The sequence below is a fragment of the Podarcis muralis genome, chromosome 3 (genome assembly GCF_964188315.1).
Source record: "Podarcis muralis chromosome 3, rPodMur119.hap1.1, whole genome shotgun sequence".
Lineage (NCBI taxonomy): Eukaryota > Metazoa > Chordata > Lepidosauria > Squamata > Lacertidae > Podarcis > Podarcis muralis.
In genome coordinates this window covers 52055133-52076147 of record NC_135657.1, presented here as the reverse complement: position 1 = coordinate 52076147, position 21015 = coordinate 52055133, and the positions used below count along the sequence as shown (strand labels likewise).

The 21015-nt window shown below is 40.1% G+C and overlaps 1 protein-coding gene across 3 annotated transcripts in view; it reads right to left on the bottom strand.

Annotated features, from left to right (window-relative positions):
- The window catches only part of PRKN (parkin RBR E3 ubiquitin protein ligase), a 606555-nt gene that overhangs the window by 311192 nt on the left and 274348 nt on the right, over positions 1 to 21015 (bottom strand). For all 3 annotated transcript variants that reach the window (XM_077925847.1, XM_077925845.1, XM_077925846.1), the window contains exon 5: positions 12583 to 12666. In XM_077925847.1, the coding sequence (XP_077781973.1) occupies positions 12583 to 12666 (84 nt within the window). The remainder of the gene's footprint in view (positions 1 to 12582; positions 12667 to 21015) is intronic.

Below are 21015 nucleotides of genomic sequence, written 5' to 3'. Positions count from 1 at the left end.
ATTTTTCAGCAACCCTCTGATAATAAACTTAATTATATTTCATATATTTAACTTCAGTTCGTTATTAATACAACTGTAGTTCTTTATCTCTTATAACTCTGAGCCCCTAATTTTCCAAATTACAACAGTTTTTGAGATAAACTTTAAATTTGTTCCAATCTTCATCCACCGCCTCTTTCCCCCGGTCTCGAATTCTGCCAGTCATCTCTGCCAGTCCCATATAGTCAATCACCTTCGTCTGCCATTCTTCCAACGTGGGTAAATCTTGCGTCTTCCAATACTTTGCTAGAAGAATTCTTGCTGCTGTAGTGGCGTACATAAAAAATGTCCTATCCTTCTTTGGCACCATTTGGCCCACCATACCCAAGAGAAAGGCCTCTGGTTTTTTAACAAACGTTCTCTTCAGAACTTTTTTTATTTCATTATAGATCATTTCCCAGAAAGCCTTAATCTTCGGGCAGGTCCACCAAAGGTGATAGAAAGTTCCCTCCGTTTCATTACACTTCCAACACTTGTAGTTGGGCAAATGATAGATCTTTGCTAACTTAGCAGGAGTCATGTACCACCTGTAGATCATTTTCATAATGTTTTCTCTTAAGGCATTACATGCCGTAAATTTAACACCAGTGGTCCATAACTGCTCCCAGTCAGCAAGCTCAATGTCATGCCCAATATCCTGTGCCCATTTAATCATACTAGATTTCACCATTTCATCTTGAGTATTCCATTTCAACAGCAAGTTGTACATTCTTGACAAGTTTTTAGTATTGGGTTCTAACAGTTCTGTTTCTAGTTTTGACTTCTCCACTTGGAAGCCTTTCTTTCTGTCCTGTTTGAATACTTCATTTATCTGTCGATAATGTAGCCAATCTCTCACCTTAAACTTCAGTTTCTCAAAACTCTGCAATTTTACATTTTCACCATCTTGTTCTATAATTTCACAATATTTAGGCCAATTAGAACCCATATTCAATTTTTTCACCTCTTTTGCTTCCATTGGTGACAGCCACCTGGGGGTTCTACTTTCAAACAGATCTTTATACCTTATCCAAACATTATACAGAGCTTTCCTCACCATATGGTTCTTAAAACCTTTATGCAATTTTACCTTGTCATACCATATATATGCATGCCAACCAAATCTGTTATCAAATCCTTCAAGATCCAAAATGTCTGTATTCTCGAGGAGCAGCCAATCTTTCAACCAGCAAAACGCTGCTGATTCATAGTAAAGTCTTAAGTCCGGCAGGGCAAAACCCCCTCTATCTTTCGCATCTGTTAATGTCTTAAATTTTATTCTTGGCTTTTTGCCCTGCCAAACAAATTTCGATATGTCTTTCTGCCACCTCTTGAAACAGTCCATCTTGTCTATTATTTGTAATGTCTGAAACAGAAATAACATTCTAGGCAATACATTCATTTTGATAACAGCAATTCTGCCTAACAAGGAAAGTTTCAGCCTTGACCATATGTCTAAATCTTTCTTAACTTCTGTCCAGCATTTATCATAATTATCTTTAAAAAGATTCGCATTTTTCGCTGTCAAATTCACCCCCAAGTACTTCACTTTTTTTGCTATCTCCAGACCTGTTTCATTCTGAAATGTCTCTTTTTCTTCATTTGTTAGATTTTTCTCCAAGACTTTAGTTTTTTGTTTGTTCAATTTAAATCCTGCAACTTGACCAAATGTCTCGATCAGTTCTAAAACTCTTTTTGTACTAGTGATTGGCTGTTGCAAAGTCAAAACTAGGTCATCTGCAAATGCCCTTAATTTATACTCTCTCACTCCGACCTGAATTCCTTTAACCAACTGGTCCTTTCTAATCATATTTAGCAAAACCTCCAGGACCAGTATAAAAAGTAGGGGGGAAATAGGGCATCCCTGTCGTGTTCCTTTCTCTATAGCTATCTCTTCCGTTACCACATTATTCACAATTAGCTTTGCCTTCTGCTCAGAGTAAATTGCACCTATACCATTTTCAAAACCTTGGCCTACCCCCATCCCTTGGAGATTCTTTTTCATAAAACTCCAACAAATATTGTCAAAGGCTTTCTCCGCGTCCACAAAAATCAAAGCCGCTTTTCTGTTAATGTTCATTTCCAACAGTTCCACAATGTCTATTATGTTCCTCACATTGTCAGACATGTGTCTTCCCGGGAGAAAGCCAGTTTGATCCTTATGAATCTCACCTGTCAATACTTTCTTCAGTCTTTTTGCTAAAATGTCTGCAAAAATTTTGTAATCCACATTTAATAATGATATCGGGCGGTAGTTCTTAACCTGGTTCTTTTCAGTCTCGGTCTTTGGTATAAGTGAGATAAAGGCCTCTTTCCACGTTTCAGGTGCCTTTTTCCCCTCCAATATTTCATTGCAAACTTCTTTCAGTGGTTGCACTAAACATTCTCTCAAAGCTTTATAATATCTAGCCGTCAGTCCATCTGGTCCTGGAGACTTTCCCAGTTGTGCCTTTTGAATGGCCTCCTCTATTTCTTGTTCTGTTATTTTCTCATTCAAAATCAACTTGCCCTGTTCTGAAATTTTCGGTAGTCCATGATTTTTAAGAAATTCTTCTATTTCTTGTTCGTTTACTGGCCCTTGTGTGTATAATTTCCTAAAAAAACTTTGAAAACAATTACTTATCTCATTTGGCTTATGAATATTCTTTCCCTCTATCTCCACCTTAGAGAGAGAAGTAATCTTACTTCAAGGTGTGTGTGTATTTCTACCGTGGCAGAATATTCATTTTATATAGCACATCACGAGGCCCTAGAATTATTAACAAAATTTCTTGTTGAAAAGCAGGGGTAAGAATATTTTCCCCTTACTATTATTCTAATTCATTCTGTCCTATATCTGGTGCTCCTAGATCAGTGAAATCCTATACAGATCTACTTAGTAAGCTCCACTGAATATAACTGAACTTACCAGTGCTTTCCCCCTCTAAAAATAAATGTTTAGGGGTACTCTCATTTTGACTCAAGAAAATCACCATTTTATAGTTCAAATCAGGAAAAATAAATACAGTAAATGGACAAAAGTACCAAGATTCACAAAATGTTTATGGGTATGCGCACCCCTGCGTACCTCCAGAAAAAAAGCACTGGAATTTATGCCCTAGTAAGTGTACAAAAGATTGCAGCCTTTGGGGTGCAATTCCATACTGAGTTACCTGGAAGTCATATTGAATTCAACAGGGCTTACTTCTGAGTAGCCTTATACAACACAATCCAAACCCAAGTCCACAGGGATGAGATGATTTTGATTTAGTGAATCTTGGGCATTCCCACCTGAGCCAGGCTGTAAGTCTCTTACTCCAGCACAGATCAAGATCTTTTGAATGAGCAAGCTCCTTAAAATGGCATAATTTATGCCGGTGTAAACCCCATAATGAATATTCAAGGGATGTGGTGAAGGCAGGAAAGGGCAAGGAGAGACTTACACCTATTCCAAACCCTGTTCAGCTTGATTGTGCGACCTAGGGCCCAATCCTTGAAACCTATACTCACCTGCTGGCTCAACCTGGGGCTCCTAAATGGAGTTTGGGATAAGGGTAACTTACACCGGTATAAATTACACTGGCCTAAGTTACACCAGCTTCCTATAGTTAGGACTGCTGTTAGTCATGTTCAAACATACCGCTGCACATTGGTAAAAGACCACCCCAATATAATCTTGATACAATAGCAGCCAATCACATCAAATTTGCTTTTTATTTTCTAGCTCATATCAGTAAAAACTGCATGCACTCTCTCACACAAAAAATGATACAATCCTACATACAGCATCAATATTTCTTCTTTTTCTTTTGCAGTTTATCATTGTGCATGTCTGCTTTGGTAATGTACTGGGGGAGGTTTGCAAAGGAGGAAAAGGAACTGTAGCAAACTGTGCATAGAATCATAGAATCATAGAATCATAGAGTTGGAAGAGACCACAAGGGCCATCGAGTCCAACCCCCTGCCAAGCAGGAAACACCATCAGAGCACTCCTGACATATGGTTGTCAAGCCTCTGCTTAAAGACCTCCAAAGAAGGAGACTCCACCACACTCCTTGGCAGCAAATTCCACTGTCGAACAGCTCTTACTGTCAGGAAGTTCTTCCTAATGTTTAGGTGGAATCTTCTTTCTTGTAGTTTGGATCCATTGCTCCGTGTCCGCTTCTCTGGAGCAGCAGAAAACAGCCTTTCTCCCTCCTCTATGTGACATCCTTTTATATATTTGAACATGGCTATCATATCACCCCTTAACCTCCTCTTCTCCAGGCTAAACATGCCCAGCTCCCTTAGCCGTTCCTCATAAGGCATCGTTTCCAGACCTTTGACCATTTTGGTTGCCCTCCTCTGGACACGTTCCAGTTTGTCAGTGTCCTTCTTGAACTGTGGTGCCCAGAACTGGACACAGTACTCCAGGTGAGGTCTGACCAGAGCAGAATACAGTGGCACTATTACTTCCCTTGATCTAGATGCTATACTCCTATTGATGAGGCCCAGAATTGCATTGGCTTTTTTAGCTGCCGCGTCACACTGTTGGCTCATGTCAAGTTTGTGGTCAACCAAGACTCCTAGATCCTTTTCACATGTACTGCTCTCAAGCCAGGTGTCACCCATCTTGTATTTGTGCCTCTCATTTTTTTTGCCCAAGTGCAATACTTTACATTTCTCCCTGTTAAAATTCATCTTGTTTGTTTTGGCCCAGTTCTCTAATCTGTCAAGGTCGTTTTGAAGTGTGATCCTGTCCTCTGGGGTGTTAGCCACCCCTCCCAGTTTGGTGTCATCTGCAAATTTGATCAGGATGCCCTTGAGTCCATCATCCAAGTCGTTGATAAAGATGTTGAATAAGACCGGGCCCAAGACAGAACCCTGTGGCACCCCACTAGTCACTCTTCTCTAGGATGAAGAGGAACCATTGATGAGCACCCTTTGGGTTCGGTCAGTCAGCCAGTTACAAATCCACTGAGTGGTAGCATAGTCAAGACCGCATTTTACCAGCTTCTTTACAAGAATATCATGGGGCACCTTGTCAAATGCCTTGCTGAAATCAAGGTAGACTACATCCACTGCGTTCCCTTCATCTACCAGGCTTGTAATTCTGTCAAATTACACAGCGTTTTCCACAAAAATTGGAAAACAACAACAAAGGATAATTCCTAATATTCCACTTCAGAAGCAAGGCCAGCTGAAATTCCGGAATGCTGCAATAATTTTGGATCAGATTTTCAGGAGCATCCTTAGAGAAAGGAGCCACGAAATCACTGTATAATTTATATTAGGTAGGAAGTGTATTACCAGAACAGTTCAACTTCATATATAAATTGTAAACGTAGTCTGCTGCTTAGATTTTACTGGGGATTTTATTTCAACAGATAAGCTCATTGCTCTGCTGAGACACATAGTATCAGGTTCTTATATAATTGCTTGAGATATTTTATCCATCACATATAATGAAATCACCCTGTGGAAACAAAATCCCTTTCCTCAAATCTCCGGCTGCTCCTGAATGAGACCAGCAGTCTTTGGCTATCACAGCAAACCCTTTAAAGTTGCTCAGATGTCTTTTTTTTTTTTTTTTTAAGGCAAGCAGCATTTACGTTTTAGGATAAGTAACTGCCAAGTATGGGAAATCCAATGAGGAAAGAACAAGGGCAAACCCACACGCACCTGCATGTTCACACCCATCTCAGAACAAAGAACATTTCCAGGCAACGTGCATATAGCACACATGGAGCAAAGCAACACTGCCATTGCAAGCCAATGCTGCCATTGTCAAGAAGGAAATGCCTATAGGAGGTAAGCTCCCAGAGAATCATAATTTCTTTAAAATAGTAATTAAAGACAAAACAACCAATCAGCAAATGTATGAATGAAGTTCAAGCATACAAAGAAAGGCAAGGTCTAGTAGAAATTCTAAAGTATTGATCCATTAAAATAAACAAACACATTTTTTTAAAAGAAGAAGAAGAGGGGCTTCCACACATACCAGAAAACAATTTAAAGGCATTCCCACAAATGGGCGGCAAGCTCAGAAACAGCACAGATCCATTTTCCACTGTGGAAATAGCTTGGCATTTTCCAGAGTTAATCAGAGCCTTCAAAATCCTTTTGGGGAAGTGCTTGCTTGAGCAGCAATTACCAGCCAGAATAATGGATGAAAAATATATGAAGATTTAAGTTAATAAGATATGCTACAGTGAACATTATGGATGAAATTTTGAATTCTAAGGGGCTTCTTAAGTGTATTCTCCAAAGATGCAGACCCATTTCTGAATCAAACTGGGTGGGGAGTTAATACTAAAATTTACTTATTTAAAGCATTATTTTTTATCTTGCTGTTCAGATGAAAATAGGTAGAGTGGCTCACAATTTTTTCTCCATGTTGCAAGTTCAATATAGTAACTTTGCAGTTCAGATTCTCTGCCTTCAGGCTTGCAGTCTAAAAGGCATGGCACAAAAGGAAGAGAGTTTGGAAGATGGGAAGAAACAAGCTCAGACACTAGCCTCTGTTACGAAGTGCCTGCAATGACCAGCTGGGATGGAACAATTCTGAAAGAAGTAGCCAAAGGTTACTGGTCTTTCAGCAGTAGCAATGGAAACTCATCACACCCTGCCACATATCTTGATGTGCATTGGTGAAGCAGGTCTCTTAGCTGATCCAATAGAATTCACCCATGGCATTCAGGCATTAATAGCAGGCACCACCTCCGTCACCTCCGTGTGAACATCTTCATCATGAGCATGGTTTGTTCCAGCTTCATGGCTATTTTTCAAAATTACAAATAGCCCTTCCTAATAGCTTATATTTGAGCTGGATACTCTGCCCATTCCTAGCTCTCAGGCAGGCCTGATCAGTAGGCTTCCCCACTGAGTAATCTCAGATTAACAGTAGCCTTGTCCAGCTAGCTAGGCCTGGTAGCTCCTGTCTGCCTCTCCTATCTCCTCTGCTCCTGTGGTTGATGGGGTGAGGCTCTCACAGCCAAAAGTGAGCCCAAACTCCTTGTGTAGAACCTCTTGTCTTCCAGCTGGAATCTTGGGGCCCGAAAGTTCTGCAGGAATGAGATTCCTCTGTGTAAGTGGAAGTGGCATAGTGGGCTGCTTCCTGCACTCCCTGTCCAAGGAGACCCCTGATTCAAAGTCAGGAGTGAACTGACACTATGCTGAAGATGCTACACTTCCACAGTATAGTTGAAGGGTGTGTTCTGCACCCTAACCTTGCTGTGTTTCCAGCCTGCTATTTTTATTCTTACCACTGTGCTTTTAAATTGTACAAGGGGGTGGCAACAGAGGGATGGAGGGCTCCATCCATCCTCCACTAACCTCATTTAGGAGCAAAGTACAGGCTATAATTTTGCCTTTTTGGAAGCAGATAGATAACTTGTGGCTAATTTATAAGGCAGGCACAGTCAAATCCAACTGGCAGTGTGAACAGATGATTGTTACTAGGACGAACAAGAACCGTTGCCAAAGCTGCAGACATTCACTGTTGAAACAACAATGAACCAGTGTGGAAAAAATATTAAGATTTTAGGATTTTTTCTTTCAGGGAATATTCTCTGCCCAAATCCCTTTTCACATTAAAAATGCTTATTGGACAATATGAGGCCCAGGCATACACACAACTGAGCGTACCAATTAGTTTCAGCTTTCTGACATATGACAGCTTTCCAGTTTGACTTGGGTCCTAAACTAGTTGCCCAAATACTTGCCAGTGAGGATGACTAAAAGAACAATAACACAATGCCTCCTGCCCTTTCATAAGATGAGACATGTTATGCACCAGTCCTCAGCTTGGGTCAAGATCAAATTAACAAGCTGCACCACAGTCTCCAAGTCCCAGCCCAGCAGCAGGTCAGGTTGACACTACCTCGCTTTCATAAATACTTTTTGAAAGATAAATGTAATCTGCAAACACAGCCCAAAAATCTGAACATAGACTTTTTCCTGCTAATGCTCCAAGACTTCAAAACGCCCAGAGCATTCATTCACACACCGTGCCTTAAAAGCTCCAGAAAGAGCTGTTACAGTAAGCTGTATCATTGATCAGGAGATTAATGGCAGATTGGCATAACAGGCTACCCAGGCTCCAAAAGCAGCTGTTACAGACCACTGACATGATAGACTGTGGATAACAGGCCACCCAGAGTCTATTTTCTTTCCTCACTATAAAATTTCAAGCCATGGCAGAGCCCTTCAAGGATGCGTTGAGGCATAGTGACACTGGAAACACTTCGGTGCACTTCCAAGTATCCTTTCAAGCTCCTTGGCCAGCACTTTTAAGTGATCTCAGTGACACGGAAGCCGTTCGGAATGGGTCATTTTCACTTATTTACCCACAATGTTAGGCTTTATTTGGCACATTACCTAAAGCCTGCCGCTTAATTCGAAAGAGTCCCACTGACATTAACAGAGTTACTAGCCTATTTTACAAACCTCAGCCCTCCCAAGTTGAATATGCTAAGCCACTTGAAATAATGCCAAATTGGCATTTGCAAAACCACAGGGAAGGGAGGGACCAGGGCAGGGCATTCCTCTGCCACTCCACTCTGACCCATGCCTTTCAAAGGACAGAGAAAAGGAGAAGGGAAGTCTCCTTCCCACCTGTCACCTGACCCTCTGCTATGACTGATGCCTCCAAGCAGACTGGAGGTACTTTGACCAGACAGTGGAGATACACACAGTCATGGTCAGGTGGTCAGGTGCTTAAAGCTGGATTGATGAGGAGGTTTGGACGAGTTGGCTGTGCTGCAATCCTTTTTCAGGAGGGGTAGATCCTGTCTCCCTGATCCACCATATGGACAGCCAAATCCACCAAAAAGCACATAATTTTAATGTATAACATAAATTGAGATGTTGCCTAAATTCAGGTGTTACCTGGGGTCCTCATATGGTGGAGGAGCAGCATATAATCCTCTCCACCATGTAGATGATAGCATACATGTCAGGGCCTCCACACAAATGTCTAATTGCACCATTATCCTATTCACACCATTTCTCCAACTCAATAAGAAAAAAAATGGAATTGTGAGGCGAAGCGGGGGGAAGTACAGCAATGAAACCCTGCATGATGTTTCTGAAGAACCCCTAGCTCATATGCTGTACCATCTATTTAAGGGAGAGGCACACTTTTTCACAAAGGGCCATAGGTCATTGGTAGAGGACCTGCCTTGTATGCAGAACATTGTTTAACACTCGTCTCCAGATAAGGCTGGGGAAGACCCCTGCCTGAAATCCCGGAGAGCTATTTTCAGTCCGTAGACAATACTGAGCTAGATAGGCCCATGTCGTGATATGGCTGCTTCCTATGTTCTGGCTCTGTTTCCTTTCTTAAAAGTGCTAGGAGTGTTTTAATTTGTAGAACTAAGCAGCTGGAACGCTTAGATTTGCAGACTGCCTTCTCCTCCATGTACCATCACCCTTTTAAACACGTGCTATGTTATGAGCCTCTTAAATCAGATACACCCAGCAGCAGCCTCCAGGATTACTGAAGCACTTCCCATGAAGCAAGTTAAGAGACAGGATCAAGAGCACGTTTAGATAATAATGTCATTTGCATGAGCCCAGAAATCCAGAATGTAACATTTTCTGACTGATCTGAACCCTGTATCTAATATTTTCCCACTGAGACCGGATAAATCTCTTAGCCTGATATATTCTCCAGTGCATCACAGTGGGCTGATGAGTCCCCTGCGGTTGAATTACTGCAGAGTGACTCTCAGCAAGGTCATAGTTCTGTCTCTTTGCTCACCTTCTCAAAAGTGTGATTCTGAAAGAGACTCTTGATGATGCTTTCATGCCGATCACAACTTGACTAAGGAAAAGAGACTACTTAATTGCCTGGCTCTTTAAAAATGAGACAGGAATATCCATTCATTTCACAATCAGGAAGGCTCTGCTCCCTTACATGACAATGCGTTTTAAAAATAATTTCCCATTACAAGTTTCAGAGTTGAAAAATTAGTACTGTACAGTGATGGTTTCCCCCAATGAACAATGCATGTAATAATATTGAACCCTTGAGGAGAAAGTACATATCCATTAGGCAATAGCCAGAAGATTTTATTTGAATCTGTCTACAGGAGGTTTTGCTTTGGTCATGATACAAATCATAGAAGCTACTATAGGCAGACCTCATTTTATTGTGCTTTACAGATATTGCTCCTTATGGGGCAGCCTGTCCCGCCCCTCTTCTGGCCATGGGAGTAGAGATGGCTAGGGCTGGAACCCAGTTTTTCCTCTCCCGCCCCTGCAAGCAGGGGAGCTGGTTTAATAGACTATAGTATATTGTAAACCTAACTTTTGTATGTATTGGGGGGGGGGGAGAAATTGTTCGGTCCAGAACCGATCCTGCAATATCTCTGAGGTATGCCTGCATTTCCAAAGCCGGGGGTGGGGGGGGGGATGCCACCTGGTCATATGCAAGTTCTCTACTGGAAATGGGCAAATCTGTCATTTTTTGTTTGTCTCAGTTTCTCATATTTCCAGCTTAAAATTCTCCACATTTCCACCTCTGTTGGTGATTTTTTTTGGTATATATATATATATATATATGCAGCATTTAGTGCAAATTTCTTCTAATAAACACATTTCTATACATTTTACACACATTTTACCCAGGTATACACAATTGTGTAAACATTACTTGACTTGGCTGAAGAACTGCACTGGAAACATTCATCAAATTTCATATTTCAAAGGATGGCTGGGTTTTGCCTATCAATCAGATAACACAATTTTCCAACATTTGATTAAAAATGCATATAAATATGTGCATTTTATGTAGAGAAGGAATTCAAAGGTAGCAGCATTTCTAATGACTAGGTCTGCACTATACTATCTCATGAAACATCAAAATCCTGAGGTAAAACTCTAATCATGTTGTCTAAGATCGCAATCTAGATATTTATAGTGCCCCTCATCAATTTAAGTGCTCAACAAGATAATAAAAAACCTACCATCATAATACCCAGTGAAAATCCTACAGGATAAAGGTATCACATGTTCAGAAGATTACAGCAATTGGATTCTGGTTATCAGAACATAGGCAAGGGTATTCCCAGGACTGAGAAATACCCAGATGTATCTTGGCTTCTAATCATAGATTAAAGTTAGAATTACAGTTAGAATTACATGATATAATCAAGGATTATCTTGGAGCAGGTTTTCCTCCCAAGAAAAAAACTAGAATGCTGCAGAAAAAGGTGCAGCCAAGCTATCTGGCTTCATTCTCCATATCAGCCGGGACTCAATATGCACCCTGGAAGAAAGTATTCAGAAGTATTTTCTTTCCAGTGATGGATTGAAAACAACTTTTAAACCTTTTTAGAGTACTTATAAATCCCAGCAGCTACCACAATGTTTTCAAGAGCAGAATTTATTTTGTCTGCTTTTAATTATGCATGGTGCCAGGCCCCATTATAAATGCAGTCACTGTTGCAATGATCATAGATGAGACTATAAATGCACACATAATCCAAAGTGATGTAGCCTGATGATTACAACATAATACGGAGAGTTTAGTAATCCATCAAATTACCTACCAGCGGTTGCCTATTTCCTGTAAGTAAAAGGCACCCTAGAGGCAAAAAGAAGTGATGATCCCAAAAACGTATTAGAACATGACTTGAAACAACATGTGACATGAGTCATGCTTCAGCACATATAGGAGAGGTTTGGAAAACTTTAGGGATTGGTCTGGGCTACTGTGAAAATATTCAAATATTATCAAATGTTATGTCTCTGAACATGAATGTTAATACTCAGAAAGGAAAGAGTTAGTGTGTGAACAATGTCATCATGTTTATTTCAGCCCTCCTGTGGAAAAACAACAACAACAACCGCAATCTAACACAGTTATACGTACATTCATAAACTTAAGAAAATAAATGGGAAAAGTGCTTAATTCAACTGTGGCCATTAGCCATAAAACCAGCAAGCACACAATATGCAGAATTCCATGAAAATGAAAATCGGTTTGCTACAACAGGGTAAATTTTATTTTTACCAAGGCAACAATACTAGCAAGTAGGGATATGTAAAATCCCCATGACTACTCTAACATTCTCTTAGCTTCCCTCCTAATCCCACAGGTGTTTTGGTCCAAGAAGATGCCTCCAAATGCATTTCAAATGTCACTTTGGGGTGGGGGTGGGGACTGGTGGCACTGCAGTTAAAAATCAAGGACAAGATACAAATGACAAGTCAAAACAACAGCATTTATGTAGAAAAGAGCTGACTTTCCATCATGTCGTTGGGCTGGAAGGATCATTTATAGTATTTAGATGTTCAATGAGGCATTTATCTTATTTTTCAAGGGTCATTTTCATGCCACAGCAGTGATGTGACTATTCAGAGGCAGGCTGTAGACATGTTATGAGAACACACATGGGAAAACTCCTACCTCAACAGAGTTAACTTCTATGTCACTTTTAAAATGTTGATGATGTTATTTTCCCCCCCTGAATTGATGACCTTCTTCAATCATAGTTATGTTAAAAATATACAATCTGAGACAATTTAGTAGTTCTGTTTAATTTCCCTAAGTGAGTCATGTTGCTTTTTGACAGTCATTACATTTTGACAGTCTCTTACCGCTACGTCTCCACTGCAGTTTCTTGACTGGCAAATACCAGCTATTCTGTTTGGAATCAGAACATCTTCCCAGCAAGATGGACCCTTAAAAAGAAAAGAGATATGTTTTTTATTTTAAAAAATCAGAAGAAAAGTTTCACTTACTCTGTTTTGGAATTTTCCCAAAGAGATAGGAAAAGCAATAACAACACTGCTTAAATCAAGAAATAACAAAAGGAAAGAGGAAACCCTATAAAAATAAAAAGGTAACGAATCCAGAACATACAGTGAAATGTACATTAAATGTAAAAGCACATTACAGAAAGATATGGGATTCAAAACTACAGAAATGTGAAATTAAATGCATTCATGTTGAGTTAGTTCCCACTGCCATAAATCAAATACAGTGATGCAAATACACTTTAGATACTATTACTTCTGGTATAGCAGCTGCCAGGGCTCACCACACTGAACATATTTCACCTGAGATAAAAGATCTTAAGCGGTTTCCACTTTCTGGGCACAATGCAAAATGCTGAGTTCTGACCAATGAAGTGCAAAAGAGCCTGAGTCTGAGAGATCCAAAGAACATCTTTATCCCATGTGAACCTGCCTGCCCATTGAGATCTCCATCAGAGACCTCACTGCCGCTGGAGGTTAGGCAGGCAGAAATCTGGAACAGGGTCTTTTCTGTGGCAGCTCCTCAACTGCCAAATGTCCTCCATATTCACTTGGCACCATTTATTTTGTTTTTCAGATGACCAAGAAAAACAGCTGAATTCTCCCAGTGCTTCAGGAAGCTAAGATGAGAACCTTTCTGTTGCTTTACTGCTGCTCTTATGTATGTTATTTTGCTTGGAGGGAATTGGTTGCATTATGAGATCTTACTGTGAGACAGTTTTCACTGTTTCTAAGACAACTTAAGCACTTGTTCTGATGAAAAAATGAGGCATGGATTTTTTAAAATAAAGAAAAAGGGGAAAGTGTATGCAAGACATATAAACTACCAAATAGGAATACCATCCAGATGCAGGTTCCCCTATCAGACCCTTAGGAAATACATGGAGGTTAGAGATAGGGCATTCATGCACTCACTGAAAATGAGGAGCATAATTTCTGAAGAGGGCTAATGGTCAATCTTTACTATTTAAACATCTGAGAAAGAATTATCTGTGTGGCTGCAACAATTCTATTCTAAAAAAGCAATTCTTAGAAGTGGAATCTATTTAATGGTATTTTGCATAAAGCAAATGCAATAAATAAATGAGGATTGCAGAAGGAAAACTGAATAATTAAAGCCCAAGTTTACTGCATCCATACGCAAGTTGTAAACTATGGTAATAGTCTTTTTACAAATTTCCAAAGTTATAGAAGGTTCACAGACTTAAGTGATATTTTGCTGAGACTTTGAAATTCACAAGAAAGAGGTTGGTATAGATTTTGTGTTTAAAATTTGGTCACAATTTTACTTATTACTTACAAATAATTTACTATTAACATATGAACAACTGAATACAGAGGAGGGAAGAATTATTTATCTTCAGGGAAAGTGGCCAGGCTATATATGCTGCAAATATCCTTCAGCTGCCATGCTTCAACTTGAGGTTTCTAGCTATGGAGAAGCTTTGTGTTTAGTCCAAGTGTGAGTGTAAGAGATGGTCCCTTCCTCCAATATCTTCTCAGATCTGCTAACCAAGTCCCTGCACTGTTATAGTGCACAGATGCTATGTGTAGGTGCCTCCTCAATCTTACAGAGTATCACAGTCCCTGTGATAAGAGTGCTAAAACAATGCACAGGAACACATGCATTTATAGGTAAAACGCCACACAAAAGGAATATTGAGGCAACCATACAATTACATTAATATTGCCTTTTTGCAGTTGTGTGTGTGTGTGTGTGTGTGTGTGTGTGTGTGTGTGTGTGTCTTCCTTCAGATCTGCCCTCTAAACCCACTTTCTCTGTGAACATTTTGGTTCAGCCTCTCAGTCCTCATCCCCAAACAAAACAATCTAAAATTCAGCACAGAGGGAAATATCAGAGGAAGGAAAGTGAAGACAAGGGTAAATAATAGGAAAAGAACATGTATTTATTTTGGTCACACAGACACTCAGGCTTGATTAAATTAAGGTTACCAGACTGTTTTCAATGAATCCAGGGACACTTTTCTACTTCAATGGATTTTGTATGGGGACTGATTTGTAAATCCGGGGACTGTCCCCAGGAAACGGGGACATCTAGTAACCTTAGATTATCTATAGATTATGCTTTTAGAACCAATCCTTATCTTGCCTGAGCAGCATGGTTGCTACTTCTATGTGATCACAGGAAAACTGCATAGGAGGGGCATATTTATTTTATATACACACACACACTCCACACTAATGCTACTGACCTTCAGATGGCATAGAGAGTAAGTGACCACACCAGAAGCCCCACCCACATAATTTCTGCATTTAAAACTTCATCAGAGCAGCACATACCCCTGAAGAAGCAATTACACGAGAACTTATTATTTATGTGCTATGACAGCTCAAGCATCTGTGCCACTAAAGGGGTAGGACTCTGCAATGTTTCTACAATTCCAATGTGGATTGGTATGAGGGCATTCGATCTACTCAGGTCTTGGGTGATAAAGGAGTTGTCACCTGCTTCCAGATCCTTTCCCTCAATCTTTGCACTTTTACTCCAGGTACCACTTGCTCTCTAGGGGAATCCACCTCACCATTTCAAGAACCTCTGACAGAAGTTGTACTGTTTTAACTGCAGCTGAAATGAGGAAGTTTCAGTCACCTTTTTTAAAAAAAAACTGCTCGAAAATGTACTAGAGAAATTCAGTAAACTGACAAATTAATCAAATGCCATGATTTTGACCTGCAAAATCAAAGAAAGATCAGAAACTCAGGTCAGCAGAAGAAGTCAGTGATTCATCAAATAATTTGAACCATTTAGAAGGTATGAAATGGTTGTGATGCTTCATTGACCAAACCCAAAGAGCACTCACTAATGGTTCCTCATTATGCCGGGGGGAAAGTGACAAGTGGGGTGCCGGAGGGTTCTGTTCTGGGCTCGTTGTTGTTCTACATCTTTATAAATAACTTGGATGAAGGAATTGAGGGGGTGGTCATCAATTTTGCAGATGACACCAACGGTGTCAACAATGTGGTGCAGCGGCAAAAAAACTAATGCTATTAGTTGGATGGTCATCTGTCATGGACGCTTTAGTTGAGATTCCTGCATTGCAGGGGCTTTGACTAGATGACCCTTGGGTCCCTTCCAACGCTAAGATCCTATGATTCTATTCTAGGCCGCATAGTGTCCTGCTCAAAGGAGGTAATAGTATCACTCGATTCTGCCTTGGTCAGACCACACCAGGAGTATTGTGCCCACTTCTGGGTGCCACAATTTAAGGAGGATATTGACAAGCTGGAACTTGTGCAGAGGATGGCAATCAAGATGATGAAGAGTCTGGAGACAAAGTCTTATGAGAAATAGTTGAGGGATTTGGGTATGTTTAGTCTGGAAAGGAGGAGACTGAGAGGAGGCATGATAACCATCTTCAGATATCTCAAGGGCAGTCCCATGGAGGAGGGAGTATGCTTGTTTTCTCCTGCTCTGAAGGCTTGCTCCAGAACCAAGGGATTCAAGTTACAAGAAGCAACTCCACCCCCATCATTCTGCCCGGACACTGAGGTCCAGTGCTGAGGGCCTTCTGGCAGTTCCCTCGCTGTGAGAAGCAAAGCTACAGGGAGCCAGGCAGAGGGCCTTCTCGGTAGTGGCACCCGCCCTGTAGAACGCTCTCCCATCAGATGTCAAAGAGAGAAACAACTACCTGTTTAGGGAAGCTTTTAATGTTTGACTGACTATTGTATTTTCATATTCTGTTGGAAGCCACCAAGAGCAATAAATAATAATAATTATTATTATTATTATTATTATTATTATTATTATTATTAAACTTCCGATGGTAAGAGCTGTTTGACAGTGCAACAGACTCCCTTGGAAGGTTGTGGGCTCTCCTTCTTTGCAGGTTTTTAAGCAGAGGTTGGATGGCCATCTGTCATGGATGCTTTAGTTGAGATTCCTGCATAGTAGGGGGCTGGACAAGATGACCCCTGGGGTTCCTTCCAACTCCGCAATTCTATGGTTCTATGAGTTTGTGTGTAATATCGTCAAAGTGCTAGAAAATGTAAAGTTCCTCACATGTATTAATTAAAAGTACCCAGAAAATCCATCACAGATGTCTTTAATTTTAAATGGGAGAAATTACAAAAAATAAGAGGGTTAGTTAAAAGGATGATTTTTTAAAAAAAATAGTAAGAAGGGTCAAGTCTGTTTAGCAGGGTTATTTAAAAACAATATAACAGAGGCTGAGGTTAGAAAAGGCAACAACCCATCTAGAACAGAAGGCTAAACTAGACAGAGCTGTTGTCTAATCCAGCTAGGTAATCCTTGTGTTCCTAAGGTGCATCGATTTACATGCATCACATACTTCATGCCAAAAAGGGCATCAGATAATTTCCCCACTTCCTTTATCAAAAACAGTACTTCCCTTGTATACTGACAATGTACAATTCCCCCATTTTCAAGCTCTATGTCTAGTATAGAAATAGCATATTCAAAAACAGCCCATCTTTTTTCTGATACAAAACTATTATAGGAGGCAAATTAGGTTTCCAATTTTTAATATATTCTTAACAGGTTTAATTTAGGAGAACCATGCAATTATCGTCATCTGTTCAAACACCCTTTCCTAGGAATAAACTTGCTGCGGCACAAATGGGGCTTTCAGCAACCTAGAGTCAGCCAATGGCCACATGATATGCTAACTGTTGTGTGATAGGAGATCTCATTTCAATTCAGAACATGGAAATGTATTTGAATAGCCACAGATATTATCATGTGAAGCTTCATTTATTTCACCAGCCCTTATATCTTGATAATTGCTAATCCAACTGGACTACATTTATTAAATGAGATGACACACATTAGATTTCAAGTGAATGCTTGGGTATTATCATAATGTAAACATGATTACTTTGCTCCCAAATATTTGCTTGGATTTTTTAGGAAACATATCCCTTCTAGTCTGCAAAACCCATCACAGGCTATTCTGGGGGGAGTGGAAGGACAGTGGAGGTGTGGAAGCAGAAGCAAGAAAAGACACCTCTGCCGATTTTTAACGCAGTGTCCATGGAGGCTGGTCATTAACATAATTTCATGCTACGTTTAAATATTAAAAGAGATTTGCAAAACTGACACTTGTGGATTGAAATATTATATTGTAATTGTTTTGCTTTATTCACAGCAAAAAGCTGAGCAAAAATGGGGCCAGGTAAAAATTCCAATGCCATCTCAGAAATGGCCTGTGGCATGAATTTTATACAAATAAGAAGGTAATTGTTAACCCAGCAGTCCAGCACTATCTGAGATAATTTGTCTGATAGGCCCATCTCAACACTAAAATGTGTATCATTGTCATGGTGAAGCTTGAACTTTTGTAACAGCTTTTGGAATTTCTACAACTATTTCCAAGAGCATTTGCCCAGGTTTTAAAAATTTGCTATTTTATCTGGCTCAATAGTTTTGGAATGTTACTCCTCACCATTTCTGCAGAGGTGGTGGCAACAGTGGCCCCTTCTTCTGTTTTGAAGTTAGACTGGTTCAGAAAATAAACTTAAGTGTCCCTGATTTTTGTTTAGCTTATTCTCCAATCCAACACAAGCTGGTGGGGAGTCACTCACCACTACGTACTTAAAGCATTGCTTCTTACAATACAAGCCTGCAAATCTGTTCAGGTTGTGGTACTGCCTTCCCCAAGAGATCAGTCTGCTGCCCACTTTACAGACATTGTGATGCCAGTTAAAAAATCTTTTTGATTTTGATGAGCATGTAAAATCTTGGATTGCCTTGCTTCCCTTCCTTTCTGAAATTTGTATCTGTTGCTCTAGCTTGACAGTTACTGTCTAAAAGTTGAACTATTTTCAAATGGTGCTTGCTAGCTAACATGGGCACTTCTAGTGACACAGAAATATGGACTTCAAAATGTTAAAATAAATCTTGCTAGGATTCAAGAAGTGTGTTTTTGTTCTTCTACTCCAGAAAATTTACTTGCTAAAATATAGCAACACAGCAATCCACAGCTGGAGTCAGCAATGCTTCCGAATACCAGTTCCAGGAAACCACAGAAGGAGAATGTTGTTGTGCTTGAATCTTGTTTGTGGACTTCCAACAGGCATCCGATTGACCACGGTTAGAGAACAGGATCCTGGAATAGATGGGCCATTGTCCTGATCCAGGAGGCTCTTATTCTGTTCTTAAAATGGAATGTTGCCATGCCTCCTCACATTAAATTTTACTCAGAAGCAGCAACAAGGAATATTATTTGAATCCCAAAACAATTCGCTCACTGCTGTTCTTTTTTTCTTCTTTGGCGATCACTCGTAGCTGAGGAAGATTTTCTTCCACAAACACGGTTTTAACAATGAGTCCGTAAGTGACTGTGGAGGCCAATTCTGGATCCACACGTCCTTCCACACTGGGGACATTGGTTTCCGGGCAGGAGTTGATCACGGCATGGATTTGCCAAGCGTGCCTTCCTCTTAGCATGTTTCTCCCTTGCGTCCTGAGTTTGAGTGTCTTCAAAGCCCATGACACCTTCGGTAAAAGCTGTTCTCCAACTGGAGCGCTTGCAGGCTAGTGTTTCCCAGTTGTCAGTGTTTATACTATATTTTTTAGATTTGCCTTGAGACAGTCTTTAAACCTCTTTTGTTGACCACCAGCATTACGCTTTCCATTTTTAAGTTCAGAATAGAGTAGTTGTTTTGGAAGACAATCATCAGGCAACCGCACAACATGACCAATCCAACAAAGTTGATGTTGAAGAATCATTGCTTCAACACTGGTGATCTTTGCTTCTTCCAATACACTGATATTAGTTTGCTTGTCTTCCCAAGTGATGTGTAACATTTTTCGGAGACACCGTTGATGGAATCTTCCGAGGAGTTGGAGATAGCGTTTATAAGTGGTCCATGTTTCACAAGCATATTTCACAAGCGTATAGTAAGGTTGGTAGTACAATAGGTTTGTAAACAAGCATTTTTGTTTCCCTGCGAATGTCCCGGGACATTCGCTCGCTGCTCTAGAGTAGCACTCATGCAGTGAATGGATTCCAGCCACATTGGTTCACTCAAGAGTTCATTCATGGGCTAATGTAAGAAAGCTTAGGCAATAGACCAATATTTCAGATTGTCATATATTGGCTTAAGAAGTTGAAATATGGGTAAACCTTCTGACCGTGCAAGTAGCTCCTTTGCTCCTCCCTTTATTGCTAGAGCAAATAAATCAGGAATTCTTCAAGTAACTAAGTTTAAAAAGTTTCGGAACAAGCCAGAATATTATGTAAACTACAAACCTTGTATAAATATTCTGGCTCATTCCAAAGCTATGAATTATTTAGTTTCCCAGTTTGGACAAAACAAGAAAATATGGTTAACAGAATACTTGGGAGCCAACATGGTGTAGTGGTTAAGAGCTGTAGTCTTGTAATCTGGGGAACCGGGTTCACGTCTCCGCTCCTCCACATGCAGCTGCTGGGTGACCTTGGGCTAGTCACACTTCTCTGAAGTCTCTCAGCCTCACTGACCTCACAGAGTGTTTGTTGTGGGGGAGGAAGGGAAAGGAGAATGTTAGCCGCTTTGAGACTCCTTGGGGTGGTGATAGAGCAGGATATCAAATCCAAATCCAAAATTCCTGGTTTGCTGATTCATAGTGTGTTGAGATGTAATTGTCTAAAAATGGTCTCAGTGTGACTTGGAACTGTGCTTAATTGAACCTGGTTTCTCATTCCATTTCACCTTTGGATTGCAAGTTGGATGGCAGGACGAGCAAAAATCACATCATTTATTCATGATTAATGGCTACCTTTGAAGCATTAAACTGTGTGCAAATGTTTATTTTGGTACAAACTACAAATTTTGCTACTCATCTGGAACAAAATACACAGAAACCTAAAATATTAATATTAATGATTTTTTTTTGTATTGTTGTGTGAATTGGCTTAAGCAACAACAAAATACCCTTTTTACTAAAGATTCTCCAACCCTGAGGGAGTCCTCTAATCTCTCCCTGCATGTGAATTCTCAGTTTTGAGCACATTTTAACTTAAAGTACTCATAATAAGACATATTTGCATATAAGCTCACCAAGACAACTTAATATACAAATCAAGGACTTTGATTTGCATTTCTGCCATTAACAACAATAATTAGCAACCTTGTCTTCTAAATAACAATTTGTGCTGCGCCGCCATGTAAATAATTTGTGCCACACTGAAGTATACACAAGAGGTAATAAATCAAAGATGTAGGGAAAGCAGATCCCCACAGCCTCTCTATGAATATTCCCAAATAATTAAAACTGGTTTAAATATGGTAACTGATATGCATGGCTTTATC